This window comes from Telmatherina bonti (assembly GCF_933228915.1).
Source record: "Telmatherina bonti genome assembly, chromosome: 21".
In the NCBI taxonomy this organism is placed as follows: domain Eukaryota; kingdom Metazoa; phylum Chordata; class Actinopteri; order Atheriniformes; family Telmatherinidae; genus Telmatherina; species Telmatherina bonti.
In genome coordinates, this window is record NC_136630.1 from 26,511,280 (window position 1) to 26,533,687 (window position 22,408).

The window sequence follows — 22,408 nt, forward strand, 5'->3', positions numbered from 1 at the left end:
ATGCATCAGTTTGATTAAATTCAGTTCTTCAGTAATATTCCTTAGTGTTTGTTGATCAATAGAAAAAAAAAACTGGAATAATAAAAAAATCAGTGTATAGATTTATTGCTTTATGCTGAAGCAAAAAACAGAATGAACCAAAACATCAAGTTTCCACTTTTTCTCTGGTCAGTGAAACTAAATCCTGTGTATTCTGCACTCCCAGCTGGATCGTACACTAAACCAGATGGGAAATCTGTCACCTTGTGACTTCTTTCGCTCCAAGTTGTGAGACGAGTTCTTTCTGCACAGCGGCTCTGCTTTGGACAGAAATGTTTGAATCTGAGTACATTTTCCTTGTGCAAATCCTCACACAGATTCCTGGTGTCTGAATTACGTTTTCATCTCTTCTTTTCTAAAATAATTTGGCTTATTCCATTTCTCATCTCAGACAAATGCAACTGGGATCATGTGCAGGCTGCAAACAGTAGCTTCTGGGTGGATGTGAATGATAAATAGCCGTTAAACACTAACTAAAACTAAACAAGGCATCACGGATCACTGGCTATGTCAGGAATTGGAAAAAAATGTTTAAAAATGTGAGAAATGAGTGACTGGAAAGAGTTTTCCTCCAGTGCTGTTAGTCAGGTGGACAGCTTGTAAGTTTGTTTTACTGGAATTGCAGGAACACCTCTGAGCTTCAAGTCAAAACAAGTGTACCCAGCATTCATCAGGGATATAAAGACAGCGAGTATTGTCAGGCAGAGCAGCGGCTTTAGAGACTGAGCCTTGTGATCACGCTAAAGGTGAACCATTGATGTGTCGTATTCATCTTCCTCTGGTGTTTCTCTTTATGTTCTGGCATTAGCAAGCAGATTGATGCCGAGTGCGATGGTAAATCCTGCACTGACAGGCTGACGTGTGTTCAAACTGACTGCGAGGAAAAGGGAAGTTCAAGTGTGTCAGCTGGCTAATGCTCATGACACCCATGTCTTAAATCATATTTGGACAACAAGGCAATTACTGGCGCACACTTTAGAAACATGAGAGCACGTTTCCCCGTCTAATTTCCCCGCTGACAAGCAGCTGGGTTTGCAGAGATAAGCATGGCAGCTCAGAAAGTGGAGCTAATGACAGCTCTTTTCCAGAGATCAGGGCTCAAGCTGCAACAGGTTTTTCTTTGTGTATTTTGCATGTCTGCGAGGCTGCTTTCCCTTTTAAACCCTTCTTCTAATCTGCCTGTGGAAAATAAGCTCAACTAGTTTTCCAGAACTATTTCTTTTCTTTTTTTTTTTGTTTTCCCACTTTGAATGTCATGCCAAAAGCTCTTGTAAGGTCTTGTTGGGAGTGGATGGGGTATAAAGGACGTTTTGGCTTGAAAGTAGCTTCATGCTGTTGTGCAGATGGGATATCACGTTCAGGCTTTGAAAGTACCACTTAAAATGTATCTGAACAGCTTAGAGAGGTACAAACCCAATTCCAGTGGCGTTGGGACGTTGTGTACAATGTAAAATAAAAGAGAATAAAATGATTTACTCATGCTTTGTAATTATTCAGTTTAATACACTACAAAAACAAGATAGTTAAAACTAACAAACTTTGTTTTGTTTTGTTTTTTTTTTAGAAAAATTCAAAACTCATTTTAAATTGGTTTCAGAAAAGCTGGGACTGAGACAGGTTAAAGAGGATTTGTAAGTTTTTCTTTTGTGTTTTTATTTACATTTTACACAAAGTCCCAACAGGGTTGCATGGTGGCACGGTGGTTAGCACTGTGGACTCACGGCAAGAAGGTTGCTGGTTTGATCCTTGGTTTGGTCAGTGGCCTTTCTGTGTGGAGTTTGCATGTTCTCCTCGTGTATGTGTGGGTTCTCTCCGGGTACTCCGGCTTCCTCCCACCATCCAAAGACATGCATGTCAGAATACTTGGTTACTCTAAATTGCTCATAGGAGTGAGTGGTTGTTTGTCTCTGTGTGGCCCTGCGATGGACTGGAAGCTGTCCAGGGTGGGCCCTGCCTTTTGCCCAAAGACTGCTGGGATAGGCTCCAGCTTCCCCGCGACCCTGAATTGGATTAAGCGGTTCAGAAAATGAATGATTGAATGAATGAACAACGTCCCAACTTCATTGAAATTGGGCTTAAAGGACCTCTGAAGTAAACAAGGGTCCGACCCGGTACTAGTGAAACGGACCTGTTGAAGTGGCCACACTTGTCACAATCAACTGGTTTTGTTCTGGTATCACTCTGTTGATGTTTCAACTGATAAATATGATTTTTTTTGCCAGAAATCACCATACAGCAGAGCACACACACACATACACACACACACACAGATTCAGGGTGTGTGATTGTAGAGTGACATGAATGTGTGTATGCATGGCCAAAAAAAGCAAGTTTTTTTTTTGGTTTTTTTTACTGTCAGATCATTTTATGAACCTTTCTGGACTGTAAAGCCAAACGAATCAAATCTGACACATACAGGTCCTGAAGCAGAAGATCATATACAAGAATTATTTACATATTACATGGTAATGAATGAATGAATGAATGTTAATTTTGTTAAAAAGACCAAAAAAAAAAAAAAAAAAGCAAACAAACTTTGTAAAATTAGAATTCTCTCCCAAGTTTTTTAAAGGTTGAGCTGTAGAGGGTTAGATGAGTCACCTATGTGAGTAGCAGCTAGCATCTGTTGCTAACAGTAAACTGAGCAGCACACACAGCTTGTCTCCATAGAAACATTGTATTTTCTTGCTTCTTATGCCTCCAATTACTAATTATAACAAATTGGTAGCTATAGATGTTTATAAGTTAGTAACTTACATACCAAAAACATGCTATGCTAATTGGATTGAGCTGCTACCTACATGATCCAATTACGACACCAACATATTTAAGTCACATGGTTAAGTCATGATTAAAATCTGCCTGTTCTGGTCATCTACTGGGCAAACGTTGACTATTTCCCTCCCTATTAGCCAAAACAATGAACTAATATGTATATGAGTAGCTTTGAATATTATAAACTTTTTGATATAATGTTACTGATTTGGCTCAAATTTTTGTTTAATCGTTTTTACTTCCTAATACAAAGTTTAGTTTCACTCCTTCAGTCAGTCTTTCTTTCTCGAGATGTGATCCATCGTAGATTTATAATAAACATACAGAGTGGAATACCATTAAGCCATACTAGGCTGTTGTGGATTTCTGGTGTAAGAGATGGAAAAATCTGGTAATATTTCTGTAGAATGATGTGATCAATGTAGAGATGAAAGAAAGCCTTTTCTGCTGTTTTTATGGGATAACACGGTGGATTGAGCTCCAGTGGAGACCTGTGAGGGGTCGACAGAGTTCACACTCGGTTCAGTGAGGTTTGGTGGACGGCTGACATGCTGATGATGAGAGAATGAGTCAGACTTTAAACTAAAGTGCCGCCAACATACCAGCAGCATCTTGGCTTCTGGCTGAACTCTGAGTTGACCTTCGACCTCCGTACCATGTAGTGATTGGTCTCAGTCAGACTGTTTGCTTTAATGGCCTTGATGAGAGAGTTTAACCACAGAGAAAACCTAAACTGGTGATAAGTGATTGGGGAAATTAAAACAAAACTAAGGATGGGTGTATCGATACTCTAGAGTTGATACTTTGATATTTGCCGGTCAAAATATCAATTTTTTTTTCTTTTGATAATATCTAGGTAGCCCTGGCGATATAAAACATGCCATTTGTTTTCACTTTTGAGAGTTTTAGACAATAAAACAATGGGTGAAGCCCAGTTACACTGTGTTCTTTCTGTGTCACATGATCACGACAGCCTATCAGAGGTCATGATGTCGTGATAATGATGCTACTGTTAGGGCTGGGATGTACTTCCTGTGCACGCTTGTAGACACAGCAATGTTCGGCTATGTCTGTGTATAGACAGAAAAGTTTTGCATTTATATGTTTGTTTAGTGTATGAGCCTCTCGTTGATAGTTAAAGCTGCACTGCTGGATTTCTTCACTGGGGCGCACCAATAATTCATCCATCCTCTTCCTGTCTCTTCTCTGAGCACTTTTCAACAAGTAAAAGTCAGTCTGATTTTTACTCATATCTTGCACCCGTGATGGACTGGCGACCTGTCCAGGGTGTACCCAGCCTCTCACCCGATGATTGCTGGGTATACCCTGCAGCTTTCCCACAACCCCTAATTGGACCAAGCAGTTAAGAAACTGCATGAATTAATGGATTATCTCTTGCACTGTTCCCTTTTCTCTCTTGTTTCCTGCTTTCCTCCGATAATGTAGTTTTGCATTTCTTTGACTCAGTCATGGTGGTCGATTAAAGACACACTATAGAACTTTTGCCATTTTCACATCAGACCCCGCCCCCCTACCGACAGCTAATTCGGCATCCACCTTGCATCCTACCTGATCTGTTAGCTCTCGCCAGGCAGCAGAAGACAATCTTATGATGACTCTTGTTTTGTCTCTTTCTCTCTTTTAATATTTTTGTGTTTCTTTGCTGAATCAGCAACATTGCATATTCAAAACAGCCAGTTTCTTATTATACCGTGAAGCAAAATGTCATGTTGCATCATGTTTGTAAAAGTTGCATAGTGTCGGTATCTCAGCCTAGGGCTGCTGCTGGGTAGCACCGGCTGTAGAAATGCACATGATAGATGTCACTGTGTCATCAAACAAGTCTAGAATTTAAGGTTAAAAAAAGTTATGTTATGCATCTTTAGAATAGTCAGTGTGTTGATATCCAGTTGCTGGCATGTTCTGCAGTTCCATAGAGCAAAATATTACTTTAAGGCCCATTTATGCTCATACACTGAAACGTCAACTTCAAATGTTGTCATATGTCACCGCCGTCATACTTTCATGCACTTTTTTTTCATCCACTAGTGGGCAGTGCTGCATTCAGAGTTCATTTCCACGTTGGGAGCAGTAATGCACCACTAATGGCAGTTTACTACCATCCAAAAACAGTAGAAGAAGTAAAATAATGAAACCACAAAGTTTCTTGAAATTCTACTTGATATCTTCTCCAATAGGTGCTTTTTATTTGCCAGCTTCTGCATCATCTTCTTCCTCTTCCTCTTCTTCTTTCGCTGCTTGTGTGTCAGCTATACAACTCAGCACTGCTTGTGATTTCTGGCGGTATTGCTTCATTTTCAGCATCAAGTGGCATATATATCTAAGCCCCTTAAAAACTGACCAAATTACACGTTTAACTGACAAAGGAGACGGATAAAACTGCCTAACTGTGCATATCTGTCTTCCATAACAAGAATAAATGGACCTTATGTGTCCTTGGGCAAGACACCGAACCCTGCATTGCCTCCTGATGGGCCTTTTGGGATGCGAGTGTGAATGGCTGAATGTGACGTGCAGTGTAAAGAGAGTGCTAAATAAGTAAGTCCATTTACCATTCTGCGTCAAGCATAAAGTGGAGTGATGCACCGGGACAGAAAAAAGTTGTAAAGCGTGGTTTCTCATCCTCTGCAGAGCGACGACAGCTCCAGGAATGTACACAAGTCTGAGTATTAAGTTTTTAAAGCTATGCGGTACTTTAAGTATTATACTTTACTTTTAATTGACATGTTGCTGAATTACATATTAATGTTGAACTTTCAAAGTGAACAAAAAGTAAGAATGAAGAGAAGAAAAGGGTGACAATTATAATAAATGTTGAAAACAAGAACATCTGCACAACCTAAACTAAAATAGAAAAAAACAGACAACCAACAGCAACACATGTACAAAACCCAACAGATGTGTCCTCGGTGAGAAAGCAAAGCAGACAATCATCAAGAGCACCTGTAGGAAAAGAAACGTACACAACCACAGCAACAATTACATAAAAACATAACTGTAGCTGTAGTTAGATTTATCAAGCTGGTATAAGTGTGAATGTCAGTGAATGTGTGTTTGTGTATCTGTCGTTTCAATGTTTAAAGCTCATTATTGCTGTAAATTTACATCAACAAATTCTTGGAAATCAAGTGGAGAACTGAAACATCAAATTGTTCCATAAACGGTTTAAATAGATAAATCTGGTCCCTCCACAGATTAACACCATTATGTATGGTTGGCTAATCTAAGCAGTGATGAAAAGACATGGTGGAAGCCAGCGCACAGCTGGAGATTCCCAGAAAAAAGTTATGTCTTTTGCAAAAGAGTAATAAATACCAAGGAAGGTAAGGATATAACACTGCTGCCGTTCGTGTGTGGTTTGGAAAGGAAACTGTGTTTTGTTGTAATTTCAGTGAGAAAAAAACAGTTTCCAGCATCAATGGATTGATCAACTGTTGCTGAATGAAAAAGATTGCAGACAAAGACGAGCAGTGACTCCGTTTCACATCCAGACAGCACTAAAACACGATGAGAATCCGATCCAACTCCTCCAGATGCTTTATGATGTGTTAAATCGCAATCGTCTGCAAAGCAGCTCAGCTTCAGTAATGAGTGAATCTCGTGGGCCTGGAAGGTGTTTTCCATAAACACTGGAAACAGCCGCGTCGTTCCACACTCCCACTAAATCTGCTGCATCCCAGAGCTTCTCTCACACACTCGAACGGATAAACATGATAGTTTATGATAAAGTAATTTACAACATCAGCACTTTTTGTCTAATAAAGTCCACTTTTTATGCAATATAGAAATTTCCTTTCCTTCAAACTGTAGTCATCCTTACCCCAAATGGGACAAATGACCGTATTTGATCATTTCCTTGGACAAACTAAATGTTTCTTCTTACCAGTCCATGAAATCATAGAACCAGACTCATTTCTCCACAATAATTATCAAAGATCGGGTGACATCCCAAATACTTCATTGAGCAAAACATTTATTCATTATCCATACAGTGAAATCCAAGAAGGGTCACGGGGAAGGTGGAGTCTATCCTAGCAGTCTTTGGGCAAAAGGCAGGGTACACCCTGGACAGCTTACCAGTCCATTGCAGAGCCACACAACCACTCACACCTATGGGCAATTTAGAGTAACCATTAACCAAACATGCATGTCTTTGGACAGTGGGAGAAAGCCAGAGTACATGGAAAGACCCATGCATACATGGGAAGAACATGCCAATACCACACAGAAAGGCCACTGACCAAGCCTCCACTAGCCAAGGATTGAACCAGGGACCTTTTTGCTGGGAGGCCACAGTGCTAACCACTATGCCACCATGCAACCCTGTTTGGTGCACCCCTGTACATAAAATTATAAAACAAAAAGTACCGACCGCTAACTTCTGTATAACTTCTGTTATTTTTAAGACAAAAATATACACACACACACACACACACACACATATATATATATATATAGATACACCCTGGACTGCTTATCAGTCCATCGCAGGGCTATTGTGAACAAATAACACCTAATTTCACTCTGACAGGCTTATTTTTTAAAGCAGTTTTTGTTCTGTGGTTTTATAAAGTCAGGAAACAAGCAATTAATTAATAAAAAAAAATATATATATACTCAAAAAACAAAAAAAAAAATGTAACCAGATTTTTTTTCCTTTGCATTTAATGAAAAACAAAATAAATACAGGAAAAAAGAAATAGACACAAAGGAACAACAATTAAATATTAAATGAATAAAAACACAATAAATAAATAATAATACACATGAATAAATCATGGATTCAAGTGAATAAAAGCTAAAAAAAAATAAATAAAATAAACTGGTCACATTAAAAGAATAAAATAGACAAATAAAAAAATAAGTGTTTAGTTGTGAAGGGTTCATGTATTTTGTCAAATTGTTTTACCTTCCTAAACATAAATATTTCATTTTCAAAGCCTGAAACTAACAAATCATGTAAATGATGGATACACCAACACATTACAATTGTTTTTAAGAGCAAAGTGAGTCTGAATGGATGGAGAGAGAGATGGGGGGGGGGCAGTGAGGAAAAGTGGGAGAGACTCAGTCAGAGAGTCAGACGTGTGTGTGTGTGAATCTGTGCATGTGTGTGAGCGCTGCTGCAGGTCAGATCTCTGTCGCTGCCTTGCGCTCACACAGAGGAGGCAGGGATGAGGGAGAGAGAGGAGCTGAAGAAAGCCATGGAGCAGAGTGAGCGGCTGCTGTCCAGGGTCCGCGAGCTGGAGCAGCAGAACGGCCAGCTCACCAAGGAAAACAATGAGGTGGTCGCTAAATACCGAGCTGTAAGTCTGCTGCATCTGCCTTTTTCATGCTTCTCCAAAAACTCTTTTCCCCCTTTATTTAAAAAAAGATTAAAAAAATGGGAAACTTTAAGAACTCATTTTGTTTGTGCTAAAATCTGAGTTTCTGCTTGATAAGGGATCCTGAACCTGGTCATTACACAGATGCTGTGAGGAGGAAAATAAGTGGATAATGATACCTTAGCATCGATGAAGACGCAGCCTCCGTGGCAGGAGCGGCGTCTCAGCTTGTTTTAATGCTGGGAGGTTTTTCTCTGTTGACCATTTTCCATCATTTTACCAACCGAGCAAGTCGTGACTGTTTTCCCTCACCGTGCTGCGAGGCACCATGCAGTTTCCTGGCTGCAGGGTTAATGTATGACTGTTTTACTGTGGGAAGGTCTGTATGAGTGGCATATTGCTTTCCAGAGGGAGGAAGTTTTACTGCAAGTTCCAGTTTAAAATTATTCAGACAATTTTATTATATTCTGTTTGATGACCAAAATATGTGATTATTTACCAATCCAAACCAGGCTGGGATGCTGATTTGTAAAATGCAAATAAAAGTAAAAAGGAATAATTTACAAATCTAATCATGCCATATTTTATTTCTAATAGAGCATAAACAACATATCAGATGTTGAAACTGAGATATTTAGTCATTTCATGGATAATATGAGCTGATTGTGAATCAGACGCAGCAACACATCTGTAAAACGCAGTTCCATGGTGATGTTAAGCATTGTGTAGCATCTCCTCTTCTTTTAATAACGAAGTCAATACAGAGCTTTAGGAGAGGAATGTTGTCTGATGCAGGATTCTAGCTGCTTTAAAGGGTCTGAAGGTCTGGACTGCAGCAGACCAGTTCTCCTGTTCCACCATGCTGCTGTGATGATGCAGGATGTGGTCCAGCATGGTGGAACCTGCAAGGTCTTCCCTGAAAGAGACGTTGTCTGGATGGGAGCAGATGTTTCAGCATTGATGGAGCTTCCCAGATGTGGAAGCTGCCCACGCCATCGGCACTAATGCAACCCCATCCCATCAGAGATGCAGGCTGATAACAAGCTGGATGCTCCCTCTCCTCTTTAGTCTGCAGGACACGCCGTCCATGCTGTCCACAAACTATTCCACATCTTCATCCAGGTTTCCACTCAGAACATTTTTAAGGAGCTTTGGTCCAGAGAAGACGGCGTGTTTCTGGATCTTCTTCACATATGATGGAGCTTGAACCTGCAGGTGTGGATTTCAGGATGAACTTTGTTCACAGACAGTGATTTAAGTTAATGGACAGACTGGTTGGAGATGATGTGAAGGCAACAGGAAGTCCAGTATGAACTGGTTCCAACCAAGATCTGCAGAACATCATGTCTGAACACACAACACGTCCAGCCTGGAAGCAGATGGTCTCCAGCAGCAGAAGACCACAGCAGGTTCCCTCCTGTCAGTAAGAACAGGAAACTGAGGCTACAATTCACACAGACTCACCAGAACTGGACAATAGAAGATGGAGAAACGTTGCTGGTCTGATGAGTCTCCAGTTCAGCTCCACATTCACATGGTAGGATCAGAATCTGCTGGAAACATCATGACAACATGGATCCATCCTGCCGTCAGGATCAAGGCTTCAGGCTGCTGCTGGTGTGATGGTGGGGGGAGGTTTTCTTGTCCCACTTTGGTCCCCTTAGTACCAGCATGACATGGTTTAACCAGCACAGCCTACCTGAGTCCTGCTGCTGACCATGTCCATCCCTTTATGAGCACAGTGGAGCATCTTCTGATGGAAACTTCCAGCAGGATGATGCACCATGTCACAAAGCTCACATCATCTCCAGCTGCTTTCTTCATCATGATGATGAGTTCACTGTCCTCCAACGGCCTCCACAGTCACCAGATCTCAGTCCAACAGAGCAGCTTTGGGACGTGGTGGAACGGGAGATTCTCATCATGATGTGCAGCAACTGTGTGATGCTTCATGTCAACATGGAGGAAATCTCTGAGGAACATTTCTAGAAGCTTGTTGGATCTCTGATACCAAGAATGAAGGTGTCATCGATATATATATATATATATATGTGTGTGTGTGTGTGTGTGTGTGTGTATATATTTTTGTCTTAAAAATAACAGAAGTTATACAGAAGTTAGCGGTCGGTACTTTTTGTTTTATAATTTTATGTACAGGGGTGCACCAAACAGGGTTGCATGGTGGCATAGTGGTTAGCACTGTGGCCTCCCAGCAAAAAGGTCCCTGGTTCAATCCTTGGCTAGTGGAGGCTTGGTCAGTGGCCTTTCTGTGTGGTATTGGCATGTTCTTCCCATGTATGCATGGGTCTTTCCATGTACTCTGGCTTTCTCCCACTGTCCAAAGACATGCATGTTTGGTTAATGGTTACTCTAAATTGCCCATAGGTGTGAGTGGTTGTGTGGCTCTGCAATGGACTGGTAAGCAGTCCAGGGTGTACCCTGCCTTTTGCCCAAAGACTGCTAGGATAGACTCCACCTTCCCCGTGACCCTTCTTGGATTTCACTGTATGGATAATGAATAAATTTTTTGCTCAATGAAGTAGTTGAGATGTCACCCGATCTTTGATAATTATTGTGGAGAAATGAGTCTGGTTCTATGATTTCATGGACTGGTAAGAAGAAACATTTAGTTTGTCCAAGGAAATGATCAAATACGGTCATTTGTCCCATTTGGGGTAAGGATGACTACAGTTTGAAGGAAAGGAAAGTTCTATATTGCATAAAAAGTGGACTTTATTAGACAAAAAGTGCTGATGTTGTAAATTACTTTATCATAAACTATCATGTTTATCCGTTCGAGTGTGTGAGAGAAGCTCTGGGATGCAGCAGATTTAGTGGGAGTGTGGAACGACGCGGCTGTTTCCAGTGTTTATGGAAAACACCTTCCAGGCCCACGAGATTCACTCATTACTGAAGCTGAGTTGCTTTGCAGACGATTGCGATTTAACACATCATAAAGCATCTGGAGGAGTTGGATCGGATTCTCATCGTGTTTTAGTGCTGTCTGGATGTGAAACGGAGTCACTGCTCGTCTTTGTCTGCGATCTTTTTCATTCAGCAACAGTTGATCAATCCATTGATGCTGGAAACTGTTTTTTTCTCACTGAAATTACAACAAAACACAGTTTCCTTTCCAAACCACACACGAACGGCAGCAGTGTTATATCCTTACCTTCCTTGGTATTTATTACTCTTTTGCAAAAGACATAACTTTTTTCTGGGAATCTCCAGCTGTGCGCTGGCTTCCACCATGCCTTTTCATCACTGCTTAGATTAGCCAACCATACATAATGGTGTTAATCTGTGGAGGGACCAGATCAGCCAGTACAACTCATATTGGGGAACCCGCCTGGTTGGACTGAGAGGAGAAATGTGACTTCTTGTCAGAGCTGTTTAGCGCTGCTGTGGCCTGTTAGGAAGTCTTCCAGTTTTCCAGAGGAAATTTATCTCATTCATCATTATACCCGTCATCTGCTGAAACTTGTGGGGGTGGGACACCTTACATCTTTCATGTGGTGTATGATGACAAATTCCTGCTTGTTAATCAGCCTTGATGCACTTCTGCCCTGTTAGGTCAACACTATCATGACAGAATAAAGTTCTTTTGGTTTATAACAAAATTCTTTGTACCGAATAAGTTTTCTTTTATTAGCTCTGGGGTCTTTACTTCTGTAGCACTTTGGTTCAATGGAAATCACTTAGAAATCCAAATTTTCCATAAAGCATGAAAAAGGACTGTTTGCATTCCTGGATGTCCTCCACAGGAATCCGTCTTTTAAGCTTCATTAACTCACAACATCAATTACAGAGATGGAGCTTTCTATCCATCTTCTGCATCCTGAACATCAGCCATTCCCAAACTAGAGGGATTATGGTTGTGTGATGCACTCTCAAAGCACTGACATCAGAGGGACGGAAAAGATTTAATAACGTTGTCAGATGCACAAAGACTGATAAAGAAATTATGCTGCCATCGCTGGCTGGAAGGTGATTCTTGATATGTATGTAGAGATGTGTTGTGAGGAACCTGGTTTATCATATACGATGCAGCAGTAATGAGCCTACAACAGCAGCCTGAACAGGTATCAGAGCCAGGATCCGTATGTTAAGTTCACGTGGATGGCTGGGAGAACAGGATAGAATCCAGACTAAGAACCAAGTTGGCAGTCCAAATTTACAAACCAAGGAATCCCTAAGAGGGTTTATCATTGTACAGCAACGGCAGCTGCAGCCCATGAAATGTGCTGTTGGACTTTTGTGTGGTGTTGTAGTTTCTCTTCCACTGTTACTGCACAAATTCAGTGAGAAGCTCCATAAATCTGGAAACATGTAATCACAAACTGACCAACTCTAAGGAAGTAGTTCCACGCAACAGCACTGCAAGCAGGAGGGCACATGAAGTCTGGAAGAGGTCCAATAATCGACCTCTGAGGAATTCCACAAATTAATTTAACAAGGTCAAGCGTCAAACCTTCACAGAACTACGCCGACTATATGGTGGTGACGCCATCACCGACATTATGCTGTGCAATAGAAGTTCAGTTTTAGGAAACATTCAGGGTTTTGGGATCAAAACTCAAAGCAAGGCTGTCAACAGAGGATTGAAAAGTGACGAGGCGCATGACCAGATAAGGCATCGTCACTTATAAACAACTTCAGAAACTTGGAGACTTCTGATCCTGAACATAAAGAAATATCCAATTTGTCACTTTAGAAATAAACTGCTCAGTTGTGATAAATAGCAGAGCTGTTTTACTAAAGCAATATTCAGCTCAGCAGATGCTTAACTCACTCAAGTAGCTTCCTGGTCTAAAAAAGCCTCACACTACAGCAGAGGAACTGAGCCACTCAAATGGTATTTTGTCACTATGGTTGATAAGAAAGCTGCCAATAAATCAAACACTACATCTTGGTGCATTTCTTCATACGTTTCCTAAGTGTTGAGGTGGACATGGTACCAGTGGGAATGTAGAGAGGCTTGACATTGTTGTCAATGTAAAAGAAAATTGTGCATATTTCATTCCATTTTCAGAGAACTTGGAGGTGCAAACCCAGATGACACAAACAGAGCAGTACCACTGGTAACCATAGCACAGTGGTCTGTGGCTCATGTTTGACAAGCAAAAGAATCACAGAAGAAGAAGATGGGATGTATTTTAGGGATGCACAGACACCCGCTGTCTACTGCAACGATGTGTTGAATATATCTCTGAGAACGTACAGTAATACGACTTCACCGTGTTTCTCATTGAGACTGCCATTTGAGCTCAGAGGTGAACTCTAGACTCGCCTCTGGCGGATGTTTCATCTTACAACACTGCAACTCAAAGGATGCATGTGAGACATGGATGTACTTGTTTATATATGAGAAATGTGCATACAGACCTATTAGCCCCTTTGCGTATATAAATGGAGACGCCCATTTCAAACATGGTCCCACATCACCATCCTCATGTTTCCATTAAATGTATGTTTAACAAGCGGCAACCTCCGGTGGTTAAAAGTGAAGCCTAGGCGGAAGTGCATATAACTGCAGTTCCCGCTTCACCCACGAGGGGCTGCAAAGCAGAGCGAATCCCCATAGACTCCCATGTTAAAAAGACCAACTTCACAGCAGAAATGAACATGTTTACAGCCTGGTTCAAAAATCCATTTTAGGTTTAATAGGTCAGGTTTACCTTCATGACAACTGTCTGGGGAGTGAATTTTTTTCTAACTTGTCCGTTTAAAAGCAATTTAATCTTGAAATTCGGCATATTTATGGGCATATTCTTTTCATTGACATGTACCCGATCTCCCGCTTCAAGAACGTAGAACAACCACGGTTTTTAGCCGGTTAACAACGTGACTTAGCTTTAGCCCACTTACCTCCGTTAGCTGGTTAGCTCCCGTTATGTCTGGGTTAGCTTGGTTAGCTCTTAGCTACAGGCAGTTCGGAGTTTTCGCGATGTCAGTCATCCACCATGACGCTCACAGCGCGCCTCTCAGCTCCACCTCTTTGCCCATATTTGTATTTTCCTGGCAAGACGACACGCATGCCCCTGCCAAGATGGCGATGATAGGAACCGCCCACCGAGCTTCAATTTAGAAACCTATGGGTGGCGTCACGGAAGCTCCATCCATTTCTTTTTATACAGTCTATGGTGTTTAACATTGTAATATTTGTTTAAAGTCAGTTCATCCACATGTAGGCAGTGCTGAGTGCAGAGTTAAGAGTCCATGTGCACGTTTTGACACCAGCTGGTAGCGGTAAAGCATTGCTAGGAACTGTCTAAAAGCACTAGACGAAGAAGAAGATACTATGGAGATTTCTTTGCTGTTCTCTTTAACTTCTTCTGTGTCATTTTCTTCCTCTTCTTCTTCTCTGGTTTGGTTCTTTTTCTGATTGTGTCTGTTATACAACTCAACACTGCCCCTGTGGTTTCTGGTGGTATTGCATCAAGTGACGGACAGCCCCTTGAAAACGAACCAAATCAAGCCAATAACTGCCGTAGGAGATGGACATGAATGTCCGTTTGCGTATCCATTCCTGCGCTAAGCATAAATGGGCTTTAAATGGGGTTCTCAAAGGTCCCTTCCTCAGCACTATCCTGTTAATAAGTAAGTACTTTGGAGATCAGCCTGAGGCTTGCAGAGCTGCGCATTTCTGACTGAGATCCGGACTGCATGAAGAGACAGAGCTCAGATTGTTAAAGTTAAATCACAGCAATAAAACTCATTGTTTCACAGCGGTTATGCTCCAATGCAGAAAATAAAAACACCTAAAAGCTGGTGGAAAAGTGCAACGTTTACAGATTTTATATGAATGGAGATGATGTGTATTTCCTCTGGAGTGAGAGACAGCTGAGAGGACAGCGAGGTGGTCCGGCAGTTACCGAAGGAGAAGTTGCACCGGTATGACGAGGACGTAGTAAAGTCAGAGCAATAAAATGTTCATGTCTGATCTTTTCACAGCGATTATGCCCACAAAAGAAACACACTCTCAACCCCATATGTATATGTGTAAAATGGTCCATTGTTGAGTTAATATAACTTAGGTGCACTTGTTTGTTTGCAGGGTGAGTTTAAGTGCAGGATTTCACTGCCTGGTGCTGGAAGCCTTCATACCAAAGATGTGATTTAGAGCAGTATGTTACTTTTGTTTTAAACTGTTTAAACCAGGGGTTTTCCTGCTCCGGTCCTCCATGGCCAGAGTTCTGCATGATTTCAATGTTTCCCTGCTCCAACACAGCTGACGGGTGCTTCATGTCTATATGGAGCAAAATCTTTGAGTGTTTCTGAATGTTTCCAATAGCTTGTTGAATCTTTGTCACCAAGCATGACAGCAGTTCTGAATAAAATACAGGCTTTGTTGGAAGTAATCCCATGCCTCCTTATGTTCATCAAGAGTTTTTCCTAAATAGAAACAAAACCTGGTCAGCCTTTAACTTTAACACTTAAAAGAAGGCCAGAATAATATTTGTCTGTGTTTTTCTGTTTGTTTTGGACAAGAATAAGCAGAATAAATGGTTTTTTTTTTTTTTTTAAAATAAATGCCGAGAAGTTAATAATAATGTAACAACAGTGAAATTGTTTAAATTTGAAACAGTAGTTTTTTTTTGTTTTTTTTTAACAAATACTTTGGGCTTTACATACCAAAACCAGTTGGCAGAGATGCTTAGGCAGGTTTATTTCCACATTTCTTTAAAGAAATTCACCAAATTCACTGCAAATTTACTTCTACCAAATTGTAAACCAGGACCTTAAAGAGTAAATCAGATCTATGTGCCATTTGAAGGGTTGCACATTGTGCTTTGCTCTTATTTTTTGGGTTGTTCAGTTTGGTCAGATCTACAGCTGCAATGCCCAGTAAGTTAAGATGTTAGGCACCAAGAGATTCAGAGAATTGGGACCACATGCTTTTGGAACTTACCATTTGCATATCATCTGGACTTCATGCACAACTGCAGAGAACAGCTTCTTAAGGTATATATTCAAAATGATCCCATGTTTATAGCCTATAAGTTTAATTGCTTGATGTGAGAAAATATCAATATGGATATCACTGTGTAATGTTTAAGCTGAGGACTTAATCCATCATATACTTATTAGCTCAGTTTAGCCCTATTTTTACAGCATCAATTCATAACAAAAATGTTTAAAGATGCAATCAAATCCAAGTATAACCAATCTAATTCATTACAATCCAATTCAATCAAATTCATTTTTCACTTTTATTGTAATTGTTTTCATAGGATGTTTATTTCATAAAACAAAAAATAACCTAGCTCAGCTGTGAGCATGGTAACTTTAACTAATTAATACTTAAAGCTGTGTACTGGTGGAGCTGACAGGAATTACCAGTATATTTGCTGGTCATATTATCTGTCTGATCAGCTCTGGGTTGACAATCAGAGTTGTGGGTATTCATCCTCTCTGCATGTTATGACAGTAAGTTTAATAGTTGTTCAGACTTTTGAGCTTTGATTTCAGCTTCACAGTGATGCATCTGTCAGTAGGACGTATTATCTGTGAACCAAAAGAACGTAAAATAAGTTCATACTGATCACTTTAAATACCACTGATGTATTTCAGTCTGGATTAAAGTGTCAGGTAATACCATGCCAAGAGAAAGAAAAGATTCAAAACCAGTGGAAAAACATAAAGTTATGCCAGCCAACTAACATAAATACACAAATACTACAAATTAAAATATAGAAATTAAATCCTGCCACTGCAAGAAAAACAGTTTAAAGGATTTGCATTTGCTTCTCTTCAAACCAGCACTGGTGCACATGGATATAAAGAGACTAAAGTCCACTTTTCTTAACCCTAATGGGAAATAAATGTGTTCTCCTGCCGAGCTGTCCAGATGCTCAAGTTCTACATGTGGAAAACTTTTAGTCTGTACTGGCTCTGAAGTTTTTTCAGCCTGAGGCAATCTTTAGGACAAAAGACTGGCAGGGAGAGATGGATGAGGGTGTTGCAGAGAGGAGAGAGGTGAGGGGAATGGAAGATTAGCGTGATGTCGAAGGTTGAGGGCAATGAATTCAATACATGTCCGATAAGTTGCTGTTCCACAAGGCAGGCTTAGAAAGTTACACAGTTATGACTCTATGGAAGGTAAATGTTTCATGTACAGTTGCATCACAATTATCAAACTTTGCAGCAAAGTTTAGTTTTCTTACCCTAGCAGTGTCATTTTCTAACATCTAAACCTTTTCATGTATGTCATCCTTCATGCACGATGGAATTTGGGGAAAAGAACTGTTTGTTTAATGGCCAAACCCAACATATTAACATTTGATAGATAGATTTTTTCTCATTTAGAGTAAAAACATTTGGTTAAATAGAAATCTGAAAGGATTAATTGCTATTGGATTAAATATATGGAACTGGAATTTATTTATATCTGTCTTAATAAAACTGTTCTTTTAATAAAATGTTTTACAGCAGCCACAATTTGTCCCTGCGTCTAATGTTTATCTTTGTTAAACTCTAAATTCTGATGTAGTTTTGATTATTCATTCATTCATTATCCTCACCACATGGTCTCCATGTTCTTACACACATTCATGTCACTCTGCAATCACACACCCTGAATCTGTGTGTGTGTGTGTGTGTGTGTGTGTGTGCTCTGCTGTATGGTGATTTCTGGCAAAAACAGTCATATTTATCAGTTGAAACATCAACAGAGTGATACCAGAACAAAACCAGTTGATTATGACAAGTGTGGCCACTTCATCAGGTTCATCTCGCTAGTACCGGGCCGGACCCTCGTTTACTTCAGAGGTCCTTTTACCCCAATTCCAATGAAGTTGGGACGTTGTTCATTCATTCAGTCATTCATTATCCTAACCGCTTAGTCTGATGAAGGGTCGCGGGGAAGCTGGAGCCTATCCCAGCAGTCTTCGGGTGAAAGGCAGGATACACCCTGGACAGCTCGCCAGTCCATCGGAGGGGACTGTTTTACTTATTTTCCTACAAAATAATAACAATAAATAAACTCATCTTTCTAATATTAAACCATTTAAATTCCCATGCATTACAGTAACATCTGTCCCAGAGTTACACTCTGGTGCTTTGTGTGCTGCTAAGTTCTGAACCAGTGGGAACTTATTTACCGAGTCCAGACTGCTGGACAGTGTCAAGCTCTGATCATGTCATTGTTTGGGTGATTTTTTTTTTTTTCTTGCACTAGATATAAAAGAACAGAGTTATTTTTAATTGATAACTCATTTTAGCTGATATGTGTATTCCATGATCAGATCATGAAATCGTTATTATAACACAAACGTCACTCCTTTGTAATCACCTCTAAAACCCTTTTTTATTTCTGGTCTTTGGCCTTTGACTCACATGAACATCCTTCCTGGCCTACAGCTCTGACAGAGGTCTGGGCTGTTTGTAGGACAGTGGAACATCACAGTTTCACTACGGATCCAGCACAAACAGCCTCAGGGACTCATGCTGGAGTCAGCGGAGTGGAGCTTTCCACTCCCTCCCCAGCAGCTGTGCTGTGGATCCTGATTTATTACCTCACTCAGCATAACCGCCCTTCAGGGACTTAGCAGTGAGGAGAATGTCATTAATATTCTGGTTGTTGATAGCTTAATAGGTTAGTAAGGATGTCTCCTGGTAGACCATCACCTTCCTGTTTAGTCCAATAAAATATTTGTGCTTAAAAAGTAACAAATTAAATTGATCTAAGAGATTCTGGCAGAAAGACGGAGTCTGTCCTCCACTGCTCCCAGCCACTAGCTGTCCTCGACTTCGTCTTCTCCTGACTGCTCTGCAGGTGTTGCTACTGAAGCTTTTATCAGATTGCCAATAATGGATTTCTCACCCAGTTCCTGAGTAAAATGGATGAGAGGATGAGCTAACATAGGGATGGATATGCTTTCTTCCCACCTGTTTGCTGCCTTTGCTGCTTGCTAATATCATCCATTGTATAGTAACAGCTTAGAAAACAACAGAGGTGTTGAAAGTGCACTTTTTGTGTCATATTTGGGCCTGTGTTGAGCAGCTGTTTGTAGCAATATGCATCACCTGTATAATAAATAGGTTAATTTCAAATATGGTCAAGTGTCACTGTTCCCATGTGTGCTTTACTTTGACATATTCAGGGAATATTTCCATCATGTTATGATGGTGTTGCTTCCTATGCTCCATTTGGCCAGTGTGGCTCAATTGGGGACCCCCTACTCAGCATCTATCAGATGTTTCGATACTTTAACAAACCTGATAAAATAAGTGGCACATTATCAGTATTGAAAAGAACTTGCGAGCAGTTCATTTAATCTGGATGAGGTGTGCTGATGTTGGAGACATATCACATATGCAGGAAAGGATAATCGTAGAGCATCCTCTAGTTTCATAGAGTATCAGCAAACTCTGAAAATGGAGGAAAAAACACATGAAATTAATACAGATGAACAGAAAAAATTCTTTTAATGAGCTCATAAGGCACTTCTAGATCAGCACCAATGCTGGCCTGAGTTTTCCCAGTTGTTCAGTGCCTACTATCCACAGCCCAGATCTTTCCCATCTTCTAATCGCTCTCATTAACTTGCAAACTCAGTTTTGAGACAGTGAAACATTTTAACATTTAATGGGGGAGATTTTTTTTTTAGCAGAGGCCCATAGTGAGCTGCAGAAGCCCCACGTAGAACCTATATTGTCACCAGCATGTTTATGTGGGGCCCATAAGGGCTGAATCTGGGCTATGTGGGTACTGACTGGGCATGGGCTTTAACTGGGCAAATTTTGTAGGACCCATGTAGCTTCATTTACGTGGGCCCCAAGTCCATGTGGGCTGTATGAGCACCATAAGGGATGTAGGTGGGCTAAGCAGGCATGGGAAGCCTATGTGGGCTCTGGGCTCCAAATTTGGGCCCCAGCAGCCAATCAGAACCAACTTGAAACCCATATCGGCAAACACCAGGAAACTGCAGACAATCCACGTGGGATCCTTATCTGCAGCCTAAATTAGAATTGGGCCGATCCCGATACCAGCATTGAAAATACTTACCAAACCTGCTCAAAGTTAGGGGATTGGTAGAGTATTTCTGTCTGAACTCCATACGATACCAAGGAAACAGAATCAATTCCTTTGTTCCTGCTCAGCCTGACCACACACAGTCACAGGAAATCACGCCATCTGACCTGCTGATTGTTTTGAGTTGTGCCCGTGGAGTGCATGTTCATATTAAAGGGATTGAGTGTGTGTGCCCGAGTTCTCTAGTGGATTTTAGCCCTGCCCCCTTTGCATCCTCAGTCCACACTTCAGCTAAGTTCGCATCCATGCAGATTTCTATAAAGCATATTGTCCATAATTCATTGTTGCATATGATGTTTTGAACCAAAAAGGTGGAAAACAGGAGATGTTTGGTAAAAGAGCTCCTGTGCCTGTGGTGAAAAATAAATATGGCTTTTCAAGTACATCCCAGCAGCCAGCCGCCAGCATCTAGCAGCCCACAGCATTAAATTCAAATGAGAGTCTGGCGTATAGGGCCTCCTTCGGTACCACGGCTTTTCTTTTCTAAAAATGGTTGTTGCAGTTTAATTATCATGTTCAGCAACAAAACATTATATACAAATGTCTGGGAAATTACATCACAGCATTTGTAACCATCACTGTCTCAATTCTGCTATTTTCCCACACTTGTAACCTGCCCACTAGAACCCTTACTTGCACCTCTATCATGTGCACACAGAGAGGATCATGGATCTAGTGTGGGTACTAGGACACGGCTTAACTTGGCAACATTGGCGCTATATTTATGGGTTTTTCAGACTCCTCTGTTAAGTCTATTTAAAGCAGAGACTACCAGCAAGTTTAGTGACTTTTCTTTATTTTGGAGACTTTTGGTGAATAACATTAAAAGCGTGTATCTTTACTCTCTATGACCCGCTACGTCTCCTCCCCCATCCAGAATAAAACTCCAGGAGCTTGGTCCTCATGCAGCATCCAGCTTCAAGCTGCAGTAGGAGGTGATCACCTCTGCTGCATGATCACACTGAAGCTGATACTGATTTATCCCACCTTGGTTTACTGTCAGATAATGATTTCCATTAGCGAAAAGGGTGGATGAAAACATTTTGAAAGGTAAAAATGACTGTAAAAGACTCTTAGAGAACAGCTGCAGCTGTTAGTTGGAGTGTATAAAAATGACACTTTAATGTGACCAGAGATTGTTTCTGTTTCTTTTTAGCTGTTTTAAAATTAAATCTATTTTTCCAGACATCAATGAAGTCTGAGTTTATCATAATGTCTGTGTCTATTATATGATTTAGTTATCCACTAAATGAAGATATATATATATATATATATATATATATATATATATATATATATATATATATATATATACATATACATATATAGATAGATAGATAGATAGATAGATATTTCTGTGTATGCATGTATATATATATATATATATATATATATATATATATATATATATATATATATATATATATATATATATATATATATATACATAAAACCTCTGGGCCCCATGTTGACATGATTTAAATTAGCAGCATTCCCTCTCAGATGTGACGTTGGCCATGCCTGCTGTCCGGATGCCAGTGTCTAAAGCTTATGAATGTTGAAGTGGGAGGAACAGACGTCTCTGTGCCGCCTCCACGTTCAAGAAGCCAGATTAGTTGCATTATAAATGATCTGAATTCTTAGCAATCCAGTGAGGTTTTTTCTGTCTTTTTTATTTAGGCTTTTATCTTTTGGTGTTCATCCTTTTTTTAGGTTTATGTCATTTTAAACCTAAAAATGACATAATGTTGGATCATAATTGCTGCTGTAGAGCAAACGTGGAGGAATTTCTCTCAGTGCTTAACTCATCTGGCTGAACATTCATATTTTGTTCATCTGGTTAAAACCAGTTGTGTTATTTGTTGTATGTGTTTTGCATTTTTCCTTCTTCTCTGACATAAATAGTGAAAGAATATTTCATGAACAAATTGTAAAAGCCATTAGACGTAGCTGAAAGCTCCTGGAGTAAACTGCTTAATTCAGGTTAATCTTCCAAAAAGGAATTCCCAAACAAGCTAACAATAATAAAATGACTTCTGTCATTAAACTTGACTTTGTACACATAAACAGTGATGAAAGTAAAATTATGTTCAGATGCGATTAAATGGGATCATTTTATCTCAGTCTAAAATTTCTTCCTTTGATTGCAAATATGACTCCAAAACTACAAATGACTGTTTGAAATAAAATTGTTATTTTTTAATTTTTTTTT

The 22,408-nt window shown here is 40.2% G+C and overlaps 1 protein-coding gene across 1 annotated transcript in view; it reads left to right on the forward strand.

Annotated features, from left to right (window-relative positions):
* The window catches only part of LOC306771468 (uncharacterized protein), a gene marked incomplete at its 5' end in the record, with an annotated part of 90,445 nt that overhangs the window by 9,727 nt on the left and 58,310 nt on the right, over positions 1-22,408 (forward strand). Inside the window, one exon of the mRNA XM_079260634.1 lies at positions 7,965-8,141. Within this exon, the coding sequence (XP_079116760.1) occupies positions 7,965-8,141 (177 nt within the window). The remainder of the gene's footprint in view (positions 1-7,964; positions 8,142-22,408) is intronic.